This window comes from Onychostoma macrolepis, chromosome 21 (assembly GCF_012432095.1).
Source record: "Onychostoma macrolepis isolate SWU-2019 chromosome 21, ASM1243209v1, whole genome shotgun sequence".
In the NCBI taxonomy this organism is placed as follows: Eukaryota; Metazoa; Chordata; class Actinopteri; order Cypriniformes; family Cyprinidae; genus Onychostoma; species Onychostoma macrolepis.
In genome coordinates, this window is record NC_081175.1 from 13,083,970 (window position 1) to 13,105,567 (window position 21,598).

Consider the following 21,598-nt stretch of genomic DNA (forward strand, 5'->3'; position numbering starts at 1 on the left):
CTCCTGGTGTGTGCTTTTGTCTTATTCCATCACTTTCTCAACCATCCCTCCATCTTTGCTGAATCTAACCTTTCTGCTTTACAACCTCACCCATACCTCCCTCCACTCTGTACGTGGGGGTTGTCCGCACATGGGGGCTGTTGTTATTCGTCTTTCCCCCAGCTTGAACACTCCAGGGTCCCGCGCCTCCACCGCCTCAGCAGCTGCGGTCCTCGCCGCCTCATCCCGCACCCGCCACCACAAGTCTTTGTCCACCTCCGCCCACCCCAGTCCCCCAGACCTCCATGCACATCGCCCCAGGCAAGTTGCAGCCAGAACCAAAACTATTTGGCTGGGGATTCGACTTGAAGAGCCAGGGACGAGCCAAGTCGTATTGAAATGATGTTTTGAGGTTTAGAATACGTGAGATCCGCAAACAAAGTACCAGGCCCTCAATTTAAATTTTTTTTTTACCCTTCCTACTTTTCTCTTACTCGTTGTCCGTCACAAGAACACCGCTGTTCGTCTTACTCATTCACTTTCTCCTCCGCATAAACACACGTTGTTCACGTCATGTACCTGATAATCTGTTCTTTTCTTTTTCTGCAAGCTTTAACTCATTGTCTTCCCTCCCTTATGCATGTGTTGTGCGTTGTTGCTCTGCTGCCCCATCCTTCTCCACCCCTTCTTTTCTGCAGACAAACCAGACAGTACATTAATATCCTCTAAAACCTGTCTCACTGCTTACGTAATCTTTAATAAAGATGTGGTTACACTTTACTTGAAGGGGTGTGCATAAGACTGACATGACACCTTCATAATCATGACATGACACACGTCATGAATATGAAGGTTTTTTATGCATGTTTATGACAACTGTCATTAAGTGTCATTCGCTCGGTTATGTAATTTTTAATGCAAAGATGACATTGTTTGAGATGTCTTTGTTATGGGTAAGGGTAGTTTAAGGTCAAATAATGTCATCTTTGCATTAAAAATGACATAACTGAGTGAATGACACTTAATGACAGTTGTCATAAACATGCATAAAACCTCCTTCATATTCATGTCATGTCATGTCATGATTATGAAGGTGTCATGTCAGTCTTATGCATACCCCTTCAAGTGAAGTGTTACCAAAGACGTTTGTGCCATCCTGGAACGTTAAAAACTTGTCACAGACAGTTGTTTGCATGCCTACAATGGTTTTGTCTTCCTCGGTTTTTTGGTTTTCTGACATTGTTTGAGTCTTGTTATTTGTTGGTAATAGCTGCATGATAACTTAAGGGTGATGTGTGTAATCTGTTAAAATACTTGTCTTCAGTTTAATGTATAGTTTATAAGTTAAGCATTTCTTTAAATTTTATCCATTTGTCCTTTAAACACTGTGGCACTATGCATACATTGCATTATAAAATATGAATACTGATATAAATACTGGTAATAAAATTTTTACACTATTGTTCAAAAATGCAGTAAAAAATAGTTACACTGAAATAATACAATTTAAAATAAGTTTATGTAAGTAATATATATTTCTATGATTGCAGATCTGAATTTTCAGCATCATCACTCCAGTCTTCAGTGTTACACAATCCTTCAGAAATCATTCTAATATGCTGAGTTGCTGCTCAAGAAAAAAATATTACTTTCATAGTTGCTGCTTATATTTTTGTGGAAACACTTTTTTTTCAGGATTCTTTGGTGTTGTCTGAGTAATAATAATAATACATGCTACAAGTGGATTTAGGCTTCACAGCATTATAATATACAACATGTAAAATAGATTCATTTTGAAATATTACATTTGACTGTTATCAAATTGGAGTTTTTAAAGATTACCATTTGCTGATTATTAAAAAAAAACTCAAATATTGGCCGATAAACAATATGATACCAGTATATTTTGTAATGGTGTGAGTACAGGATGGAGATTATTTTTGAAAAGTCATTTTTCCTGTTCTGTTAGGTAACACATTATTGTGATGCAGAAATTACACACTTCACCTTTAACACTTAATATTAACCTATTGTATGGTTTTGTAACGTTTTTATATATATATAAATATATATAATAAATATAAAAATATATATAATAAATATAAATGTGGTCTTCATGTGATTTAAGTCTGTGGCTTGTCACATGTCTGGCATGGTCCAACAAGGGCTGATGGTGGAATTATGTTTTCACACGCAAGTGCATGCCTGGGTTTTATTCCCTCCCTTTTTAAAATCAATCTCAAATTAAATGTAGGTTCTTTTCCACGAGGATAATTTATCTGCCATCAGTGCATTAGCAGCAAGAGCTGCAGTTGTTAGCATAATTAAATGGCTTATTCATGCTTTTGTGCCTGATTATTGTAGCTGCATGTTGCTATCATGTGGCTTAAATTTACTGATGTTGTCTTGTATTTGAATGGCTACTAAATTGGAGTTGAGTATTAACTGATTATTTTTTCACCTTTGCACATGAACAAAAAACAGCACGGCCAACCAGAAAGCAGTGGTGTCCCCCTCAGCTCAGAACATAAACATTTCCTCAATGGCTGACCGTACCAACTTCTCCAGAGGGGTGACGAGCAGAAGCACTTTCCACGCGGGCCAGCAGAGAGCCACACGAGACCAGCAAGCCTCAGCGTACAATGACCCCTCTGCCTCCCCTTCCCTTTCCCATGGCAACAGCCAAGTGCGCCGTACCGGGACGGGCATCTTCAGCAAGTTTACTTCGAAATTTGTACGCAGGTGAGTTTATGATCCATGTTCATGGTGATCCTGTTACTTGCGTGAACTATTAGGAATACAAATGCACGCATTCTCATGACTTTCACCAGTGCTCCCCTCTTTCAGGACGAGATGGTTTGGACTGGCACTGTTTTTTATCGCTAAGATCATGAACTCCCAAACAAAGGGCTGCTGGAGCAAAGATGGTTTTAAGTGTGAGAGATGCTAACTGAAGGATAACTAATATGAAATCCAGGGTTCCCACGGTTAGGGAATACTTAGAAATATCATGGAGTGTTTTCCATGCCTAGGAAAGTCATGGAAATTACTAATATCATCTTAATTTGGTTTTTGTGGTTTAGTAAACTGAACATAGGTATAAAATATTTAGAATTATAAATCCTGAAAATTTGTGAAAAGGTGTGGGAGCCCTGCAAACCGGACCCTAATCTAACATCCATCATTCATGCAGTGCATTTACAATTCACAGTTTCTTCAGCAATCTTAAACATCCCTGTGTAACTTCACAAAGTTTAATTCATATTCTTTAATCTGACTACAAACCCTTATTAGTGCCCCCAGCTAACACTAATGGTCAGAAAAGCCTTTCATAGGTTTCGTAAAGAACCCTTTTTAACCTCTTCACCTATCAGCCAAACAGGATGTGTGTAAATCTTTTTTGAGAGATTTTCCAATGGTTCCATGCACATGTGAGAAACGCATTTTCCTTTTTTCTCTAATTTTTTTTTCTGTAGAAATCTCTCATTCAGATTTCCCAGAAGGTAGGCAATAATGCTACCCTAGCATTTTTCCAAGATAATGTCTTTTTCCTGTGCTCTATATTCCTTCTGTGATGTCTTGTGTCTTGAACCAACATTTATTTTTGTTCCATATGCATATCTTTTCATGGTATTATTCTTTACTAATGCTCTGCGTCCATTGCCTGACTCACTCCTCTGCCAGCCCTCTCTTCCCCCTCCTCCTCCTCCCTCGGTGAATAACACGTCCCTCTTTCAAATGCATCACATTCCGCTCCTCTCTCATACGAACTCTTGGAGTCCGGTCATGTACGTTGTGCTGCAGATCTTGTGAAATGGTCTTCCTGTGCCCTCGTCTGTGCTGTCATCATGCAACATGACTACACTCCTACAATGCAGTTAAATGATGGTGTAATACAAGTTGGACAGGTCTTTGTAGATTGTTTCTAATTACACCATTGCACAAGGACTGATATACTCTTGATTAAAACAAACTTTCAAAGGTTATTGTACATCTACCAAAATACTAAAATGTACAGCTAAATCTACAGTGGCAAAGTAAAAAAAAAAAAATGCTTTAGCTTACCTGTGAGCTTGCAGTCAAATTAAATGTGATAAAAGACAAAGACTAGGCACTGCTATAAATGGACACGCAACACCTCTTTGTTGAAGTGTCCACAACAAACACAGTGTGACAATTGTAGTCTGATTTCTGAACAGATGACTCATAAATTGGCTCATTACAATTAATCTGTAAAAAAAAAAACATGATGAATTGGAATCGACTCACTGAATTGGCTGAGCTGTTCTTAACTGACTCACTACAAAATGCAAGTCATTTTGAGAAGTGTTACTGTAAGTATTTTTAGCATTAGTTGACCTAAAAATGAAAATAGTCATTTACTCACCCCCATGTCCTTCCAAACCAATAAGTCTTTTATTCAATTTTGAAACACAAATGAATGTATTTTTAATGTAACTGGAAAAATTTCAGTCAAAGTTTACCATATATGATGTGCTCCATGTATGTGCATTGATCAATGCTTATATGTGGGGAAAACTAAAGATTAAAGGGACAGCTCAGCCCAAAATGAAAATTCTATCATTAATTACTCACCCTCATGTTGTTCAAACAAGTAAGACATCCGTTTATCTTCAGAACACAAATTAAGATATTTTTGATGAAATCTGAGAGCTCTCTGACCCTGCATAGACAGCAACGCAATTGAAATGTTCCCAGACCCAGAAACGTAGTAAGGACATCATTAAAACAGTCCATGTGACATCAGTTCTTCAATTTTACGAAGCTACAAGAATACTTTTTGTGCACATAGAAAACACAAGCATTTCAGTTGTGTTGCTGTCTATGCAGGGTCAAAAAGCTCTCCGATTTCATCAAAAAAATATTCATTTGTGTTCTGAAGGTGAACGAAGGTCTTATGGGTTTGGAACGACATGAGGGTGAGTAATTAAGAATTTTCATTTTTGGGTGAACTGTCCCTTTAAATTAAATCTGTTCATCATATAAAGTGATCCAAAAGTGAAGACCTGCCTTTATATTCTCTTAATGAACTTTAGGTTTTAAAGTTTTGGGTTTGGAGACTTCCAAAGGAGGGACAGACATCTCTCAGGTTATAATAAAAATATTTTGATTTGTGTTTGAAAGATTCTTACAAGTTTGGAATGAAGTGAGTAGTGAGTAGATCATTTTCATTTTTGGATGAACTATACCCTTTAAGGCTTGTGAGACTTAAATCAGTGTAATTTTTGTTGTTCAAATCAAATTTGTTAAATGTGTTCTTCGTTAACAACACTATTATTGTATTAATAAAGGGTTGTTAATGAAGGTATAGTGCTATTATCATAAATATTGTTGTGTTTGTTCAGCGCCATCGGAGAAAGAACTAAATTCCTTATTCTGGTGTATTTTATAGACCCCCCAGACAGAAAATGTGAAAAATGAATATCTAAAACAGCATGTACAAGTATTTGGCACAGAATTCTTTGTCATTTTATATTCTGTTGGTGGCAGCTAAACCTTCGCCCAAAGCTTGACATTTGATTTTTATTAGGTCAGGTAAGTTCATAGTTTGCAGATAGAAGCGCACAGCCAGGCAGGGTCAATAGAGGATGTCCGTCGTGTTTTCATGGTGAGGGTTGTAAACGGTGACGCCTGCTTCTCTCCTCTTACGGTCTACTGCTTATTCTTATATGGCTGCACTAAAACAGGCGTGCTGCTTTTGTCCCTTCGTTCTCGTGCTGCGCTGTTTTGGAGGTGGCTGGTCTCCCCGTCCGACTGCATCATTCAACACACATCTCACTGAAGTCACTTTTTCAGCTCTACAATACACACATGACAAAATGAACCAGATACACATTTTTACATTTCATATCTGACAGACAAGATTGGGAATTTAAGTTTAGAAGGACCTCTGGTAGTTTTGCTCTAGGAATTATACTGAATTTTGCAGTTAGGCTTCAAATAAGATTTGAAATTCTTTTTCATTCCTTTTGGGGTCTATTAAAATGTTATATACTCTTACATTACCAGACTGCATCTTGTAAAAATGTGCACTTTAACACATAGTATGCCACATGTCTGCTCATTTGTTCAGGTGTTTTTACACGAAATACAGAGTGGCTTATGTGAGTGTGTGTTGATCCCTAGGTTCAGAGTTTAAAATGGTCAAGAAGTTGGTGAAGGGACTGTAAACAGCTGCTTTATGGATTTTGCTTCAGATATTTTAAGTTTTATTAGCATAATTAGGTATTGATACTAAACACTACGTGAACAGGACTAATACTCAGCTAGCAGCAAAAAGATAACTTGAATTGAGGGACTAAACTTGTTGGTTTTCTTTGAGGAGTCCGTATGAGGGAGAGAGTCGAGATGAGGCCAGCAGGTGAGGACAACGACTGACTAATAAAAATCATTTATCTACAGAAGCGTACTACTCCAATCACTGAATCATTACTTACGAAGACATTTTTTTAAATAGAATTATTCATGTTTCGTTTAAGTGTGGAGTCACTTGAAGCTTAAATTGGGTATTTTTCTTTTAAATCATTGGATGACTTCAATACGAGATATAAATAAGTGTACACAACAGTTCAAAAGTTTGGGGTTGGTAAGATATTTAAAATGTTTTTGACTCTTATGCTCACCAAGGCTGCCTTTGTTCGATTAAAACAGTAATATCATGAAATATTACAAATTTATCATTAAAATATATTTTAAAATTGAATATCCTATGATGGCGAAGCTGAATTTTCAGCAGTGTCACATGATCCTTCAGAAAGTATTCTAGTATAATGATTTAGTGCTCAAGAAACATTTATTATTATCAATGTTAAAACAGTTAATATTTTTGTGGAAACTGCTACTTTTTTTCCAAATTTTTTTGGTGACTAAAAAGTTTGACCAACATTTATTTGAAGTATAAATGTTTTTATAATATTCAAAATATCTTGATCAATTCAATGCCTCCTTGCTGAATAAAAGTATTAATTCCTTATAATTTTTACTGACACCAAACTTTTCAACAGTAGTGTATTTTTCATTTACATGCAAGAATTTCTTAGTATATGAAAATAGGTCTGTAATAAATTAATTTTAAATTTGTACACTTCTAACAGAGTTGATGTTTTATTTATATTTATGTACTTTTTTTGTTTTTATCCCCCAAATCCCCTTACAGATGTCCAATTAGTGGATGCTGTTGTTTTGACTGCATTGTAGTCTTCCACCATAGCACCATGTTGGTGTTTTGTGTTGATGATCATAATTCAGATTTGATAGTTTTAAACGTGTTAAAACAGAAGAACTAGTTACAGCTTGAATCAACTAAGCTTCTTCTATCTGTTATCATTTCCTTGTTTTCATGTTCACCTTCTTTTTCCTGTTTGTGCCTCTCTCCTCTCATCGTTCTTCACTGAAGACCCATGTTGAGCACAGCAGACAAGATGGAGAAGGGTACCCAAGGACTGCCTGGCGACGAAAACAAGGACTCCTTTTCTTCCTCTTCTCCAGCGTCCAGCACACCCTCGTCCACCCAGGCCTCCAAGGACACCAAGCCACGCTCCCTTCGCTTCACCTGGAGCATGAAGACCACCTCCTCCATGGAGCCCAACGAAATGATGAAGGAGATCCGGAAAGTTCTGGACTCCAACAGCTGCGAGTACGAGATGCGTGAGCGCTTCATGCTCCTCTGCGTTTCGGGCAACCCCGCGCATGACGACTTCGTCCAGTGGGAGATGGAGGTGTGCAAGCTACCTCGCCTCTCGCTCAACGGCGTGCGCTTCAAGAGGATCTCCGGAACCTCCATCGCCTTCAAGAACATCGCCTCAAAGATCGCCAACGAGCTAAAACTGTGAGGAAGACTATCGTTTCTGTGGAAAAGATCTTGCGGAAGGGCTGGAGCCCATGTGTTGGGAATGAGGAGGCACTGTGAGGAAAATCATTGGAGTTTTGAGCTCTACGGCAGCAATGAAGAGTCTTGAGGCTGTAAAGGGGGAAAAGATGTAAGGCAGGTTCATGGGGGACATTTGTGCATATAGACATTTTTCAGGGGGTTTATTTTTTTGGGGGAGGTGTTCTGTCTTGGTTTGGGTTTTCTGTTCCTTACTCATCCCCCCTCGAATACTTTGTGTTGTCATCTTTATCTCTGGCAATTTCGTTCAAATGTTGTGGTTTTTCTTGGACCTCGCAATTGTCCAGTTCAGAAAACAGCAAGAAGAGGTTTGTGTTAATAAACTGGAATTGTTTGCCAGTAATTTTATTTTTTTTTTTTCTACATACGCAAACCAGCTACTGTCATGGAAAGCTGTATATAACTCTTCCCCCATGCCCTGGTTCTTATTCCTTGTTGATCCCCAAACACAAACGTTGGTAAACCACCACATTACTTGATCTTACTTCCAATTCCAGGTTAGCTGTGATGAGCAGAGATGGAAAGATTGGCGGTTTGACGCTCTGAATGTACAACACAAAATCGAGACCCAAATGGCTTGGCACATTCAGTAGAGCCATCATTTGACTTTTCATATCCATTCATCATGCTCTGATTGGTTCTGATCTAGCCAATGATATGGTAGCTAACCTCTGCCCCGTTTCTACATCACAGTACAGTGTCTTATTTGAGCTGAAATGGAAGTTTTGACTTGAACCCTCGGTGCACTGGAGGTGAATCACCTCTTAGCACACTATGCCCAGACAATTAGTTTTTTGTTGTTTTTGTTTTTTCCTCTACTGCAGGGGTTATATATCTGAAACTAATTAAGGGCCAATTAAGTAATTATTGGTGGATTGTAGTGTAATTAAGAATTGCTGGTTGGATCCAATCTGCTGCACTGGAATGAGTCTGTGTTTCGTTGCCTTTCTCTGGAGAAGATAATTATTAATATTATTATATGAATAAACCAGACCTTGGATGATTTGTGTTCAGTTGTTCATGAACAATATTCCTTTTATTTTAGTGAATTGTTTTATTTCCTTTTGTTTCACCTTCAAGCAACTATTGAAATATACTGTTGTTCTTTAATTGATTTAAAGAGCATGCAATACAAATAAAACTATTTACTTTCTAAAATATTTCCAATTGAGAGCCCTTGCAAACTTAGCAAATTAAGTGGTCATTTTTGTTTGTTTGCTTTTAGGGTAACACTTTCCTAATGTTCATTAATGTACGTTGAAATAGATTTCATATATCTTAACATGTTTCAGTTTAAATGTACATTACTGCTCTGCTAAACAATATGTAACATTTATTATAAATCAGAAAGTGATAAACCGTTTATTTATGATACTATTCTAAGTCAACGTTTGCCGTTTTTATTTGTTTTTGGGTTTTTTTTGGGGGGGGGGGGGGTCATTTGCAAAAACGGGTGACTAATTTTTTATTAATTTTCATAAATCATGTTTTTGTGTTAGCTGTGTTTTTAGTTATTTAATTAAAACAACCCTACTGCAGTTTGATTGACATTAATTGGTGTGCAAGATGGAGAAAAAGAAAAAAAAAAATTTGAATTTTGAAAAAAAAAAATGTTTAATATAGTTGGGCTGTGTAAATTGGGTTATGTCTAGTTCAAATAATTGGGCATTTTGTTGTAAACTGAGCTGAACAATCAGAGGAAGGAAAGAAAAATGACACCGGATGCAACCTCTGTCATGTGCACATCTGGGGTAGTTATTTCCGATTCGCGAACGAATCGTTTTGTTCGAATCGGATCACACAGAACCGGTCCGACAGGTTTTTGAGTAAAATGGGCGAAAGGTAAGTTACTGCAATAGCCAAATAGCAGAAATGATATTAATAATATATACAGAAAATATCAAATATGTTTACGACTTGATTATATTAACACATATATGGAAGTGACCGCGGACCACGTGTTGATAATCACGCGATTACGTAATAATAATTTGATATGAATCATTTGAGCCTGTTGTTTGAAGCAAGCTGTTCGAAAGAACCGGTTCGCAGAAATGAGTCGGGCTTGCTATCACTAACTGGGGTCAAACGGTAGGAGGCGCCAACTCTCAGGCTGTTGAGCGCTTATGTGACCCTCCCCCAACCCTCAGACGAGGCATTGACACCGTCATCATCCCTTATCAGCGAGCTTACCCATGCCTTCGGTATAGTTGCGCTTTGAAGGTAAGTTTTAAAGATTACACTTTATGAGAAACTTCAAATCCTTTTCTTCGTATTATACCCGTCGATTATAAAAACGGTACGACCGTCTGAATGGTCATAATGCAGAAAATGTATTCACGCTGTTGTCCGATAGTCTCTTTATACTGAACGTCGTCCTCACGTGAACCGAGAATATTGAACTGCAATCGAGCTGATTTGTTTTACAATGTGAGATTCTTTTCTTTGCGAATCGCAATGTCTGTAAAGTCTTGCCTCGCCAAAACATTTTATTTACTTCCTCAGTCTGGCGCGAATAGATGCTAGCGTTAGCACGATAGCTTTAGCCACTGCATGATTGAGATGCAGATCATCTTTTGCTACATTAGATCACAGATAAGCTCTTTTCATCGGACTTTCAACCCAATTCGAGTTGACTACATAAGATAAAAAAAGACTGAACCAGAAATTGTCTTATTTTATACACTATAGCCTGAAAGTGAAACCATTAGGCTCTACTGATTACGCGTTCTCTGAAATACTTGATTCTGATTGGTCAGTCGCGTTCAGAAGTGTTTTTGTAGCGTGGTGGCTAAACTATCGTCTAGCACAGTAATTATGTAATAATTTCCAATAAAGCCTATATTTTGTAATAATGACAATGCTTCATAATAGTTACATAAACCCCAACAGGATTATGAGGACCCCGATGTGAAGCTGACTTCATATTCCATTAATAATAATACATAGTTTAGTCCTATGATTTAAGCATTAATTATTATTAAATGCCAGTGAAAAAAGGCAGCATGGAAGTTGTGATTTATCCTGTGTGTTTTACATTTGAAATTCTTGGTAAAGTTGATTTGCATATATTTTGCCTGTTTAGTTTACTTTGTTGTTTTTTTTCTTAGGAACTTCATCGTTTGATACCTTGCACTTGCGAATCAACCAAAGACTGATCCCAAAACGCACTGCTGTTCTTCCTGTTCAAAATGGTGAAGATATTTGTTGGCAATGTAGCTTCAGCGACCACAGAAGACGAGCTCCGTGCTTTGTTTGAGAAGTACGGCACCGTGTCCGACTGTGACATTCTGAAAAACTATGGCTTCGTGCACATGGATGAGGAAGAGGCAGCGCAGAAAGCCGTCTCCGCTTTGCACAAGCATGAGGTCAACGGCTCCCGCATCACCGTTGAGTACGCCACCACCAAGGTACGCAATGCCACCAAGATCTACGTGGGCAATGTTCCCGAAGGCGTCACCGCTGCCAAAATCAAGGAGCTCTTCCAGCCATTCGGCAAGGTGGTGGAGTGCGATATTGTGAAGAATTATGCATTCGTTCACATGCAGAGGGAAAGCGAGGCTCTGGAGGCCATTTCAAAGCTTAACCACTCCAAATTGGAGGGCCAAAAGATCTTTGTGTCCCTCTCACGCAGTAACCCATCCAGAAATGACCGAGGGGAGGACTATTTTCCTCCTCCGCCGCATCACTATCCACCTCACCCACACCACCATCCTCACTTTCTCCCCCCACGCCCACCGCCCCGTGAATACTATCCGCCTCGTGGCCGACTTCCACCCCCTCCTCTCCCACCGCCGCCACCCCGCGCCTACTATGAGCGTGATGTGTACGAGAGGGGCCTTCGCCACGACCCGTATGCCGCCCCATCCCCGCGTTTTTACGAACGGGATCCATACGACCGGCGCATTCCGCCCCCTCAGCGGCCGGTCACGCCTCCTCTCGCCGGTCGCTACTACCGTGAGCGCAGTCCTCTTGGCGGTCGCCGCTCTCTCCTGCCTCCGCCTCCCCCTCCACCCTCTTCTGCCGGCTTTGCCCGGGGTTTTGCCCGCAATGGCGCTAGCTCTGCGCCCCCTCCCCCTACCGCCGCTCCTTCCTCCCACTATCAGCGCTACTCTCTCGCCTCAGGCTTTGATAAGGATGATTATTTGGAGGACAAGTACAGCAATGGCTTCAGCCGTAGCTACTAAGCACTGAAGTTTGTCCGCCCCGTTATTTTCGAGGAGCTGAGTAATCTTAAGAGGGGCTTTCCATCAGGGAGTTAGGGGTGATTTGTTTTTGTAATATTCTGTGATAGTTGTAGCGATTTTAGAGATATAACGGGTCAATCAGCTAATACTGTACTCATTTAACTAATAAATTTACCTCCGCCCGATGAAGGAACAGCAAATAGGAAGTTAAATACACATGAATTTTATAGCATGTTATGTTGTATTATGTTTGCCAGGCATATCAGTTTGAGTATTTTCTTAAAACAATTGTTTTTTCCCCCCTTTTTTTTTTTTAAATAAAATCACACCGTTCATTTTACTCTAGCATGCACTTCAAAAATACAATAGATCGCTTGAATATATATATATATATATATTTTTTTTTTGCATTGATTATTTCAACATGCATAGTCTACCCAACAGGAAATTAGTCGTTTTGAATGTTTACCTTTTTGGTATTTAAGAATATTCAAGTGTTTTAATTTTCACTGTCTTTTGCACGAGTCAGAGAGTTAATTTGGAGGTAATTTGAATTTTTCTTTTTTTTTTTTTTTAATTGAATTTCATCTCTTGACTAACTTGCTATGGTGTTGTTAGAAGTAATGTTGTATGTAAGTCAGACCAGTGGGAAGGAACAGAGAGGACATGGGTAAAGAGGTTGTTGTGGGCGGAGCTGTGTGCTAACTGACTGATCAACCAATCACATCCTACCGGCTAACCGAGCACATCGCATCTACCAGCCGTTCAACTTTCGGATCCGCTGCCGCATCCTAGGATAAAGCACCACCGGTCAAAGGAAGCGAACGACTGACCAGCCGCCGACCGCCTAATAAATTAAAAACAACACTGAATCATTAGTGCAATATCAACACTGTATTTCCAAATCTCGTTGTGTTAGACAAACAGCTGATTTGCCGACTCCGCAGACTCAGAGAAAGTTTTTAAAGATTATAAAGACTTATTTTGACATCACATTATAATGGACGTGCTTGTGATTGAAAATATTACTGAATACTCAACATTGTTTCCTGTCCTACTTGTACTACTGCTGTTTGCCTATTGTTAGCGTACACCTCTGTTTAAAATGTACGTTTGTAAAAAGCCTGTTTTCTCGACTGTTTATCCGAAACCGCTCTCTTTATCATATTGTCCACTCGAGCAGGTTCGAAACTTATGCTTGTTTTGATTTAAACCTATGAAAACAGATTCATGTTCTACCAGTCGCTGTCATCTTGCCGCCTGAATAAAAATTCGACTGACTTAGACGCAACGTTTTCATGTCACTCGTTTTTAATTGAGTCTCTTTAATTTCTACCTCATGTCTTAATCGCTCACGTTATCATTCGTATAATAGAAATGTCCTTTGACTTGATCACTCATGTGTAAAGTGCCAAATAGATTCGTATAAAAACTACACTTTCCGCTTGAACCCTTCATATAAAAAAACCTCAGTAAATTCCAGTCACTCTTATCTTTTTTTTTTTTGTTCCACAATAACCCCTGGCCAAGATGAATGAATGTATGTATGATGCTCTGTTTCGAATTACTGTAACAGCTTGGTGTGGCTCATCAGGATGGGTGAGTTAAAAGTGAAGGTAAGTAGCATTTCAAGCTGGATTGTTCAGACTTTTGCTCTCCTTGTCACGTTGCACGTTATTGTATGTATCTGTGCTAGCAGAGCCTGTTTGACTTGTTTTTGTTTGTTCACTGGTGATATTATTAGAACAGTCACATACTGTTCCTGAAACACTTCATCCTGATAGTCAGTGCAGTTGTTTCATGATGTCCGTCAAGTGTTTATAAAGTGTGATTTACCTCTTCTCCTCACAGCCTTTCAGTAGAGCTGAATTGACACAAGTCTGTACTCTGCTGTCATCTCTATAATCAGCTCTTTCAAGAGGAGGAACAGCTTTACACTTCATAAACTATACCCTTTGTATGTTTCTTCCCTTTCTCGTGCTACATGCCTCATTTGAAGTACTCCAGTCACCAGCTCATCACTTCTCGTACATGTTTCTAATGGGAATGAGTGTTTACTTTGAGGTTTAGTGAATATAAGCAATTCCCGTCATTGGTTGCCTCATGTTTAGAATTTCTAATGATCGTTTAAAGAACAACATGAATCCAAAATGAGGTAATGAACTTCCAGAAAATGTCATGTCATTTCAAGATTTTAGGGTAGTGAAAGTTAAATCTAATGAGAAGTACAGTATAACAGAAATATGAACTCATCTATATGGTTATTAGGGTATTTTTCAGGAAACTGTCATTTGTGTGCTCAGTTTGTCTCTGTGATTTAATATTGGTATATTTAGGTATTAAACTTGGTCACATAAAGTACATTTTAAATTATTTCATTTTTAAATGTTTGTTGTGCGTCACAATGTCAATGTTTGTCTCCATTATAATATTTTAGAGTTATGTAAAGACAACATTTTTATTGAAATTGTCCTTGTTCCTTCAGTTTTTTTCCTAGCTTATGCTGTAAAATAAAATAGACTTGTTGCACTGATCATCCTTTTAACATAAGTGCAGTAGGTGTATATATAAATATTTGAGTTAAAATTATTCAGTGCTTTAGCATTTACACTGCTGGTGATTTACAAGGCAATAACCATGGAAAACAGTTATTAACTGCTAATCTAAATATTATGGCAACTCTGCAAGGCCATGCTCCTATAGTTGTAATGAAGTAACAAATATTTCATTTTCTTATTAAACTGTTTGCTTTTTGTCCTAGACATTTATTGCACACATGGTATGCTGTTTCCTGAGAATGACCCATATAAAAATGAACATAAGATTATTTTATTTCAATCTGATAAAGAATTTCATACAGATAGCAGTAAGTGAAGCCTTGGGTTTGAATAGGATATCCTGTGACAGAAGATCAAATGTGCATTTGTGGGAGGTTAGGACTTGTTTATATTGGTCTATTAGTACATAGAAGAGCACTATAAGAAGTTAACCGATTCAGAACTACAACATTCATAGAACACCAAAGTTATCCAAAAGAAATGCACAATCTCTAGGGGCCTAATGGGGCATTCTCTTACTTTTAGACAGCTTTTCCACTATCTCTGCTGTATATAATATGAGAATGCAATAAAACACAATGTATAGCCTGGTAGCTTACAATGGAAAGAACTTTGATCTCGTGTTTCATATATTGCTTTAATCCTCACTAATGCTCATTTCCATGTATGTGTTTCTCATATTTGTTTGTGAATAAAGGCAACATGATGGTTATTTAATCTTTTTCCCGTGTCGTGGATTTGTTTACCTCATCGCACAGCTATTTTCTGCAGTTCTGCAATCTTCCTTACCCCCATATTCCCCGAACACACACACAAGAGTAACTGACCACTCAAATTACAACAGCGTCAATAAAAGCGCCCTCCGCTGCCTGAAAACAAATCCTGCATCCATCATCCCATTTCAGGAAAGAGCCCCAGCGGATGTACGCCGTCACGTGCTGTAGGGGCACGCGGATCCTGTCGCAATTTGGCGCGCTTTGTGTTTGAATTTGAACAGCGTTCTGACGCTCCACTCATCTATTTTACATGCGTGAGTATAAACTTTGAACTAACTTAAAACAAAATTACTAGTACACATAGCAATAAGCAAAAAATTGATTGATCACATTTCTAAGATTCTGATAATATAACTTTTATATATGAGTAGTTATCATCGTTTAATATAAAGCAGCTAATGGAGCTGTAGGTCTTAGTAATAGCTCTATTAATTCTTAGCATACTGTAAAGATTATGCGTTGACCTATTGACCTTAATGACTTTAAGCATAGTTGGTCTTCAAAGTAGCAAATTTAAACTTCAATTCATCAGCAAGCCAAAGATACAAGGTAAGGAAAATAATAAATAAATAAATCTACCTTCTAAGAATTTTGCTACAAACCACAAGCTACAAGTTATTGATATTATTGTGTACGATTCATCTTTGTGTATGTATATATATATATATATATATATATATATATATACATTACCTCATAATTTCCAATAAAATGTTATAACTCAATCTTTTAGAGGAGCAACAGACTTCTCATTTAGTCATCTTAAACTCTGTTCCTTTCTTACAGTTCAACCAATGGATAGAACCAAGAACCCATCCTACATTTGATCTTTTTCGATAATCTATGTCCCTCGAATACACAATAAAGAAGAAAAGATCTGTCATTACTTTCTATATCCTGATTTTAATGTAATACCAACCAAATCATTTTAAAGTGGCAGAATTTCTTTAAAAAACACTTTTTATGTTTTTCAGGGCTGAATTGTTTGTAGTATTATAAAAATGATAGTGCCGTCAGTAACGTTGATGCCAGGAGTGCAGATGCCACTTTTGGGTTTGGGCACATACAAGCTCCAGGACCATGAGCAGCTGAAAAAATCTGTCAGTTCTGCACTTCAAGCTGGATACAGAGCCTTTGACACAGGTGCAGTTTATGGAAATGAGGCACATCTAGGGCAAGTCCTCAAAGAGCTGCTGCCCAAGTATGGCCTAAGCCGTGAAGATGTGTTCATTATCAGCAAGCTTGACCCGTTAGACCATGGGCTGAGGGCAAAGGAAGGCTGCCTGAGGAGTCTGGAGCAACTAGACTGTGAATACATCGACCTCTATCTAGTGCACTGGCCTGGGGTGGAGGGTCTTGACCCAGGGGATTCTCGTCATTCAGAGTATCGAGCGCAAAGCTGGGTGGCCCTAGAGGATTTCTATGCCAGCGGGTGGTTCAAGGCCATAGGGGTTTCAAACTACACTGCAAAGCACATTAGGGAGCTGCTCACGATTTGCCGCGTCCCTCCAGCGGTTCTTCAGATTGAGTGTCAACCGAAGCTGATCCAGAGGGAACTGAGGGAATTATGTATGGAGACAGGCATTCACTTCCAGGCCTACTCTTCGCTGGGTAAAGGAGCTCTCCTGAGGGAGCCTGAGGTAATGGATATAGCGAGGAGCTGTGGTCGGACCCCTGCCCAGGTTCTCCTGAGGTGGGCTGTGCAGCAAGGCATCTCAGTTCTGCCTCGGTCCTCGCAGCCTTGCAGAGTGCAGGAGAACGCACAGGTGTTTGACTTTCAGCTAAGTGAGATGGATATAATGAGGCTGGATGCCTTGAACTGTGGAACAAGGTGTTGCAAACGAGACTCTAGCAAAATCGCATAAGCCTGAAGAAATGACAATTTCTTTACTGATCCCAAGGCAAAATAAATGTAAAATTCAGCGAATTAAAGTATCATTGTAAATAGTCAATGTCGTGATGCTTGTTTTAGTAGTATTAAGAGTAAATAAAAATGCAATTCTTAACATACAATGACTTGAAGAACATGTGAATTAAATTTAGCTTTTTTTTTTAATACGATGTATTTTTATGCGTAGTCAACCTTTTTATGACTGTGCATGGTTACCCACCAAAAATTAATATTTGTGAATTAATGGAAAACTCCACCCCCACCCCAAAGATTAATACTAACAGTTGCCTTTTCTTCTTTATCATGGGCACTTTGATAAAATAACATAACACTAAATTCAGCCAGAAAATCTTTTATTTTGACCACAAAATTATAGAAAAAAGATAAAAACTTGTGATTGTTTTAAAAAGTATTTAAACAGTTCATCCATTACTCAATCTATGTCAAAGAGTATAAATATGTACAAGGAGCTTGAAAGGGAATGAAAGTATAATCAAGGCTGATAATACAGAAACAGCACTTGTTCATCTGTACGTTTGGCAGCAATTGAATGTTTTACATACAAGACCAGCAGATGCATATAAAAAGAAAAAATCCAATAGAGACTACAGACAACTCAACAATCAAGAAATATGTACATGAAAGGCCGTGATGAATTGTTTTCCTGGTGACATATCCAAGTATATTCAGCATAAAAGAGATGGCAGATGATTTCTGAACTGATTTCATCCACTCTTACTAGTTTTTCACCACGACAGTTTGGCATTAAAAAACAAACAAACCTGAGATGCAGCAACAGATGAACTGAAATAACTTTACCCGTATTATTGTTACCATCACTAACCTGTACTTCACAACTTACTTTATCCAGTGTCACAGTCCTTGAATTATATTTACATTTTGCAAGCAATCGCTCCAGCCTTTAGTACAACAAAACGCACATCTATATATCCATCTATAAAATACATCATAGAACACATTTCTTTGTCAAATATGAATTTAATACATATCAATAAATAGTTTTTAAATAGAGTTTCATTTTTTAAATCAGTATATAGAAAGATTGTCCAATGAATTGTAATATTTTAGAAGAGATTGTCCCTCTTAAGATTGTCAAATTGAATGAACACTGACAATTCCTTTAATTAAACGTACGTTATTGCAGTGGTTTTACCATTCTCTCAGATTGGTTTTGTACTAGCTTGAGCACATTGATTGACAAAAAGGCCATGATGGTGATCAGACCAGCCTTCATCTCAGTGCAGCTCTCTGGTAACTGTTATTATGGTGTTTAATAAAGCATGACTACTTCATTCTCTGCCCTCCTCTTCTTCGGGACTCCAGAGGAACGAGAACCATCCCCGGTAGGTCTGTTTCTGGCTGTTCGCTCTTTTGACCTCCTAGGAACAACGAAACAACTTAATACTAAGTTTACAGTCTGTCAAATAGAAATGCATTCAAGTGTACCATATAGCAAGCTCACCCCTTTGTCGAGCCATGTGTCAAATTCATCGCTCATTCTCCTCAGCTGTCGCCCGTACTTCTTTGCTTTCCACAGCGCAGCCGGAGCGGATTGAGAACGACCTCTGAATGGAAGTCCATCTCCCGTTCCTCCGTTCTCCTCCACCAATGCTGCATCCTGGGGCTCTGCTTCCTGCCAGCGGCTGACTGTATACACCTGAGACTCTGAATAGAGCCGCACACGCCCTGCAAAAGCACATCGTCACATGGTAACAGAAACATTCGTTAAATCTAGGTCAATCTATGATGCATATCCTGAAACTCTGACCTGTTTAATGGCTAGTGTGGTTCTCTGAAGTTCTCACCTTGAGGAGAAATGTTTGGCAAGGTTTGATCCTGATGTTGTCCGTGGTTTTTGATTGTCTCTTCTCTTCCTTTCTTTTTGTCATTCCAGGTGCTGGAATCATCTTGATGGTCATGCAATGAGTTATTCATTGTAAGTGCTGGTGATAAGAGAATGGTATGATATTAATATTGCAATTTAAAGGGGATAAAACAATTAGTGATCTAATATTATTTGGTATTAAATGATCAACTTTGACTGTTAGATGAATTTCTTAACATTGAGACTAGCATTCGCTGGTTTTCCTAAATACATACCTGTGGATCTGGACGAATTCCAGGACAATAGATATGAATGTGCTCGTCTTGGTTGTCAGTTGCACTAGATGCTATTCCTTCTTATCTCCAGTACGATTGAGAGTAGCTTCTCCAGTTCTCAACATATATTGATTGCCTCATGGCATGTGACACACCCAAACAACAACAATAGCTGTAATTGCTACTTTATATAAGTTTCATATTTCTAAGGTTGAGTCGTGCTCATCTGAAAACGTCGTCGGCCAAAAATAATGGAAAAAAGATCCCGTTTTTCGTGACATTTAGTCGAAGTGATTGTCTTCTCGCCGCAAGCAGTAGAGTGGCAAATTTCCAGTCCGGTTGTTGTTATCACTACAGTGTGTATGATCTCATTTCGGCTCGGATATTGTTGTTGTCCGTGGTCGTTTACAGTAGCTCTCCGCTCTCGGCCAATCAGAGGGCTCTCGGCTTCTTCGATCAGCCAATCGCATCCCGCTGCTAGGGTGTTTTAGGCGCTCTCTGATGTAACGTCACTGTTGCGATAGGCTTTCGCGAGCCTTTACTGTCCCGTGACTTGTTTACCTCATCCGGGCCCCAGTCTCGCGGAAGAGGACACAGCCGCCGCCGCTGCCGCCGCGAGAGAATTTGCAAAAGAAACACTTCGTTTAACTTTGTTTGCATGGAGTGGAGTTCAAAACAGTGCAATTTAGGTGGTGTTGGTCTCTGTGCAATAACATCAGTCTTTGTCAATTATAATTTTAATTTATTTATTATGTTGAGTACAATTATTATTGGCCTTTACCCTTAATGATTTGCTGTTTATTATTCTGACTTAACTGAAACTCGTATTCATTTATATTTTTTGGTGTTATTTCTGTTCAGGAATTGTGGTCACAATGTGCAGTTTCTCAGTTTGAACTGTAGATGGCAGGAGAGATCTTCATTGTTGAGTCAACAGAAGGAGTTGGTTATTTCTTTGCTTATGACTCATGCCTGCAGAACACTCTATATACAGAGAAATACTGTATATAGGTTAATAGGACCCGCTACTGTGTAATTTGCTGCATATGTTACATATCTGCAATATAATCTTTACTAAGTATATAACACTCTAGAATGTCCCTGTCTGTTCATTTTCATTTTGTAGCTATATTAAGACATTCTTGCAGGAACAAAATTGAGAAATGGTTGCTTTATAAATATCGTTATTCCTGTTATATAACATGAAGGCTCACTTTTTTGTGAGTTGGATATTCACATTTGATTTAGAAATTTATCAAATTTTTCATTGCCATTTTTGACTGACAGAGTATGGCTCTTTTAAAACAAACACAGATGTCCATATGCAAATGAGCAGTGAAGGTTAGCCTATGTAATTACATAAAGTGAAAGTGACGTGACATACGGCAAAGAATGGTGACCCATACTCAGAATTCGTGCTCTGCAGTTAACCCATCCAAAGTGCACACACACAGCAGTGAACACACACACACACACACCGTGAACACACACCCGGAGCAGTGGGCAGCTATTTATGCTGCGGCGCCCAGGGAGCAGTTGGGGGTTCGGTGCACCTCAGTCATGGTATTGAGGGTGGAGAGAGCGCTGTACATTCACTCCCCCCACCTACACCTGCCGGCCCGGCAGAACTCGCAACCTTTGGATTACAAGTCAGACTCTTTAACCATTAGGCCACAACTTCCCATAAAAATGGGTAAAAACACAATATATATTTGCCAACTGAATTTGTGAATGCAACCTTGCATTAAATTTGAAAAAACATAGATAATGTTTTTGCAGCTGGCAAAAGATTTAGATAGCAAACATTGATAGCATCCTGGATGGAGACATGTTTGAGGTCCATGCACAGTAATAAAAACGAAGGGTCCTACTACTGTTTATTATATTGTTTCTACTGTTATTATAATTTTTGTGTTTTCATTGCGGTGACAGTGCTGCAATAAATATGTCAAATAAAATAAATTAAAACACTATTTTAAACCAGATATGCTGGTTTGAGATGGTCTCTAAGCCTGGCCAAGCTGGTCCATGGGTGGCTTAAAAGTTTAAAAGTGCCCAACACCCTATAAAATCAGCCAAAAGGGAGAATGAGAAACCAGCTAAGACCAGTGAACCAGTTTAGGCTGGTTTAAGATTTTTTTCTTTTTTTCCCGCAGCATGGGAATTTAATTCCACAG

At 38.7% G+C, this 21,598-nt stretch overlaps 4 protein-coding genes across 18 annotated transcripts in view; 3 read left to right on the plus strand and 1 right to left on the minus strand.

Moving 5' to 3' along the window:
* mark2a (MAP/microtubule affinity-regulating kinase 2a) overlaps positions 1 to 8,891 on the plus strand; it is a 34,456-nt gene extending 25,565 nt beyond the window's left edge. For 5 of the 12 annotated variants that reach the window (XM_058757184.1, XM_058757189.1, XM_058757185.1 and 2 more), the window contains exons 15-19: positions 163 to 300; positions 2,464 to 2,721; positions 3,456 to 3,482; positions 6,323 to 6,361; positions 7,397 to 8,891. In XM_058757184.1, coding sequence (XP_058613167.1) covers positions 163 to 300; positions 2,464 to 2,721; positions 3,456 to 3,482; positions 6,323 to 6,361; positions 7,397 to 7,832 — 898 coding nt within the window. In that variant the 3' untranslated portion in view covers positions 7,833 to 8,891. The remainder of the gene's footprint in view (positions 1 to 162; positions 301 to 2,463; positions 2,722 to 3,455; positions 3,483 to 6,322; positions 6,362 to 7,396) is intronic. The other 7 variants (XM_058757186.1, XM_058757190.1, XM_058757194.1 and 4 more) reach the window with 5 other exon arrangements.
* Positions 8,892 to 9,933: 1,042 nt separating this feature from the next.
* Positions 9,934 to 15,355, plus strand: zgc:77262 (uncharacterized protein LOC402952 homolog). 2 transcript variants are annotated; one of them, XR_009267872.1, is made up of 3 exons: positions 9,934 to 10,111; positions 10,999 to 13,691; positions 13,927 to 15,355. XR_009267872.1 is itself a non-coding variant. In XM_058757786.1 (2 exons), the coding sequence occupies exon 2, from the start codon at positions 11,080 to 11,082 to the stop codon at positions 12,073 to 12,075; it is 996 nt and encodes a 331-aa protein (XP_058613769.1). In that variant the 5' UTR covers positions 9,934 to 10,111; positions 10,999 to 11,079; the 3' UTR covers positions 12,076 to 15,355. The 2 variants fall into 2 exon arrangements, 1 of the variants encoding a protein (XP_058613769.1); XM_058757786.1 differs by having other exon boundaries at positions 10,999 to 15,355.
* A 118-nt stretch (positions 15,356 to 15,473) lies between these two features.
* Positions 15,474 to 17,503, plus strand: zgc:110782 (uncharacterized protein LOC541358 homolog). Of its 3 annotated transcripts, none has more exons than XM_058757787.1 (2): positions 15,474 to 15,663; positions 16,196 to 17,503. In XM_058757787.1, exon 2 carries the CDS (start codon positions 16,411 to 16,413, stop codon positions 17,272 to 17,274), a length of 864 nt encoding a protein of 287 aa, XP_058613770.1. In that variant the 5' UTR covers positions 15,474 to 15,663; positions 16,196 to 16,410; the 3' UTR covers positions 17,275 to 17,503. The 3 variants fall into 3 exon arrangements, with proteins under 3 accessions (XP_058613770.1, XP_058613772.1, XP_058613773.1); XM_058757789.1 differs by having other exon boundaries at positions 16,384 to 17,500; XM_058757790.1 differs by lacking the exon at positions 15,474 to 15,663 and adding an exon at positions 15,688 to 15,958.
* Positions 17,504 to 17,636: 133 nt separating this feature from the next.
* Positions 17,637 to 19,805, minus strand: bada (BCL2 associated agonist of cell death a). Its single transcript, XM_058757791.1, has 4 exons — positions 19,422 to 19,805; positions 19,127 to 19,264; positions 18,784 to 19,007; positions 17,637 to 18,700 (listed from the first exon to the last, which is right to left on the minus strand). Exons 2-4 carry the CDS (start codon positions 19,254 to 19,256, stop codon positions 18,611 to 18,613), a joined length of 444 nt encoding a protein of 147 aa, XP_058613774.1. The 5' UTR covers positions 19,257 to 19,264; positions 19,422 to 19,805; the 3' UTR covers positions 17,637 to 18,610.
* Between the last annotated feature and the right edge of the window lie 1,793 nt (positions 19,806 to 21,598).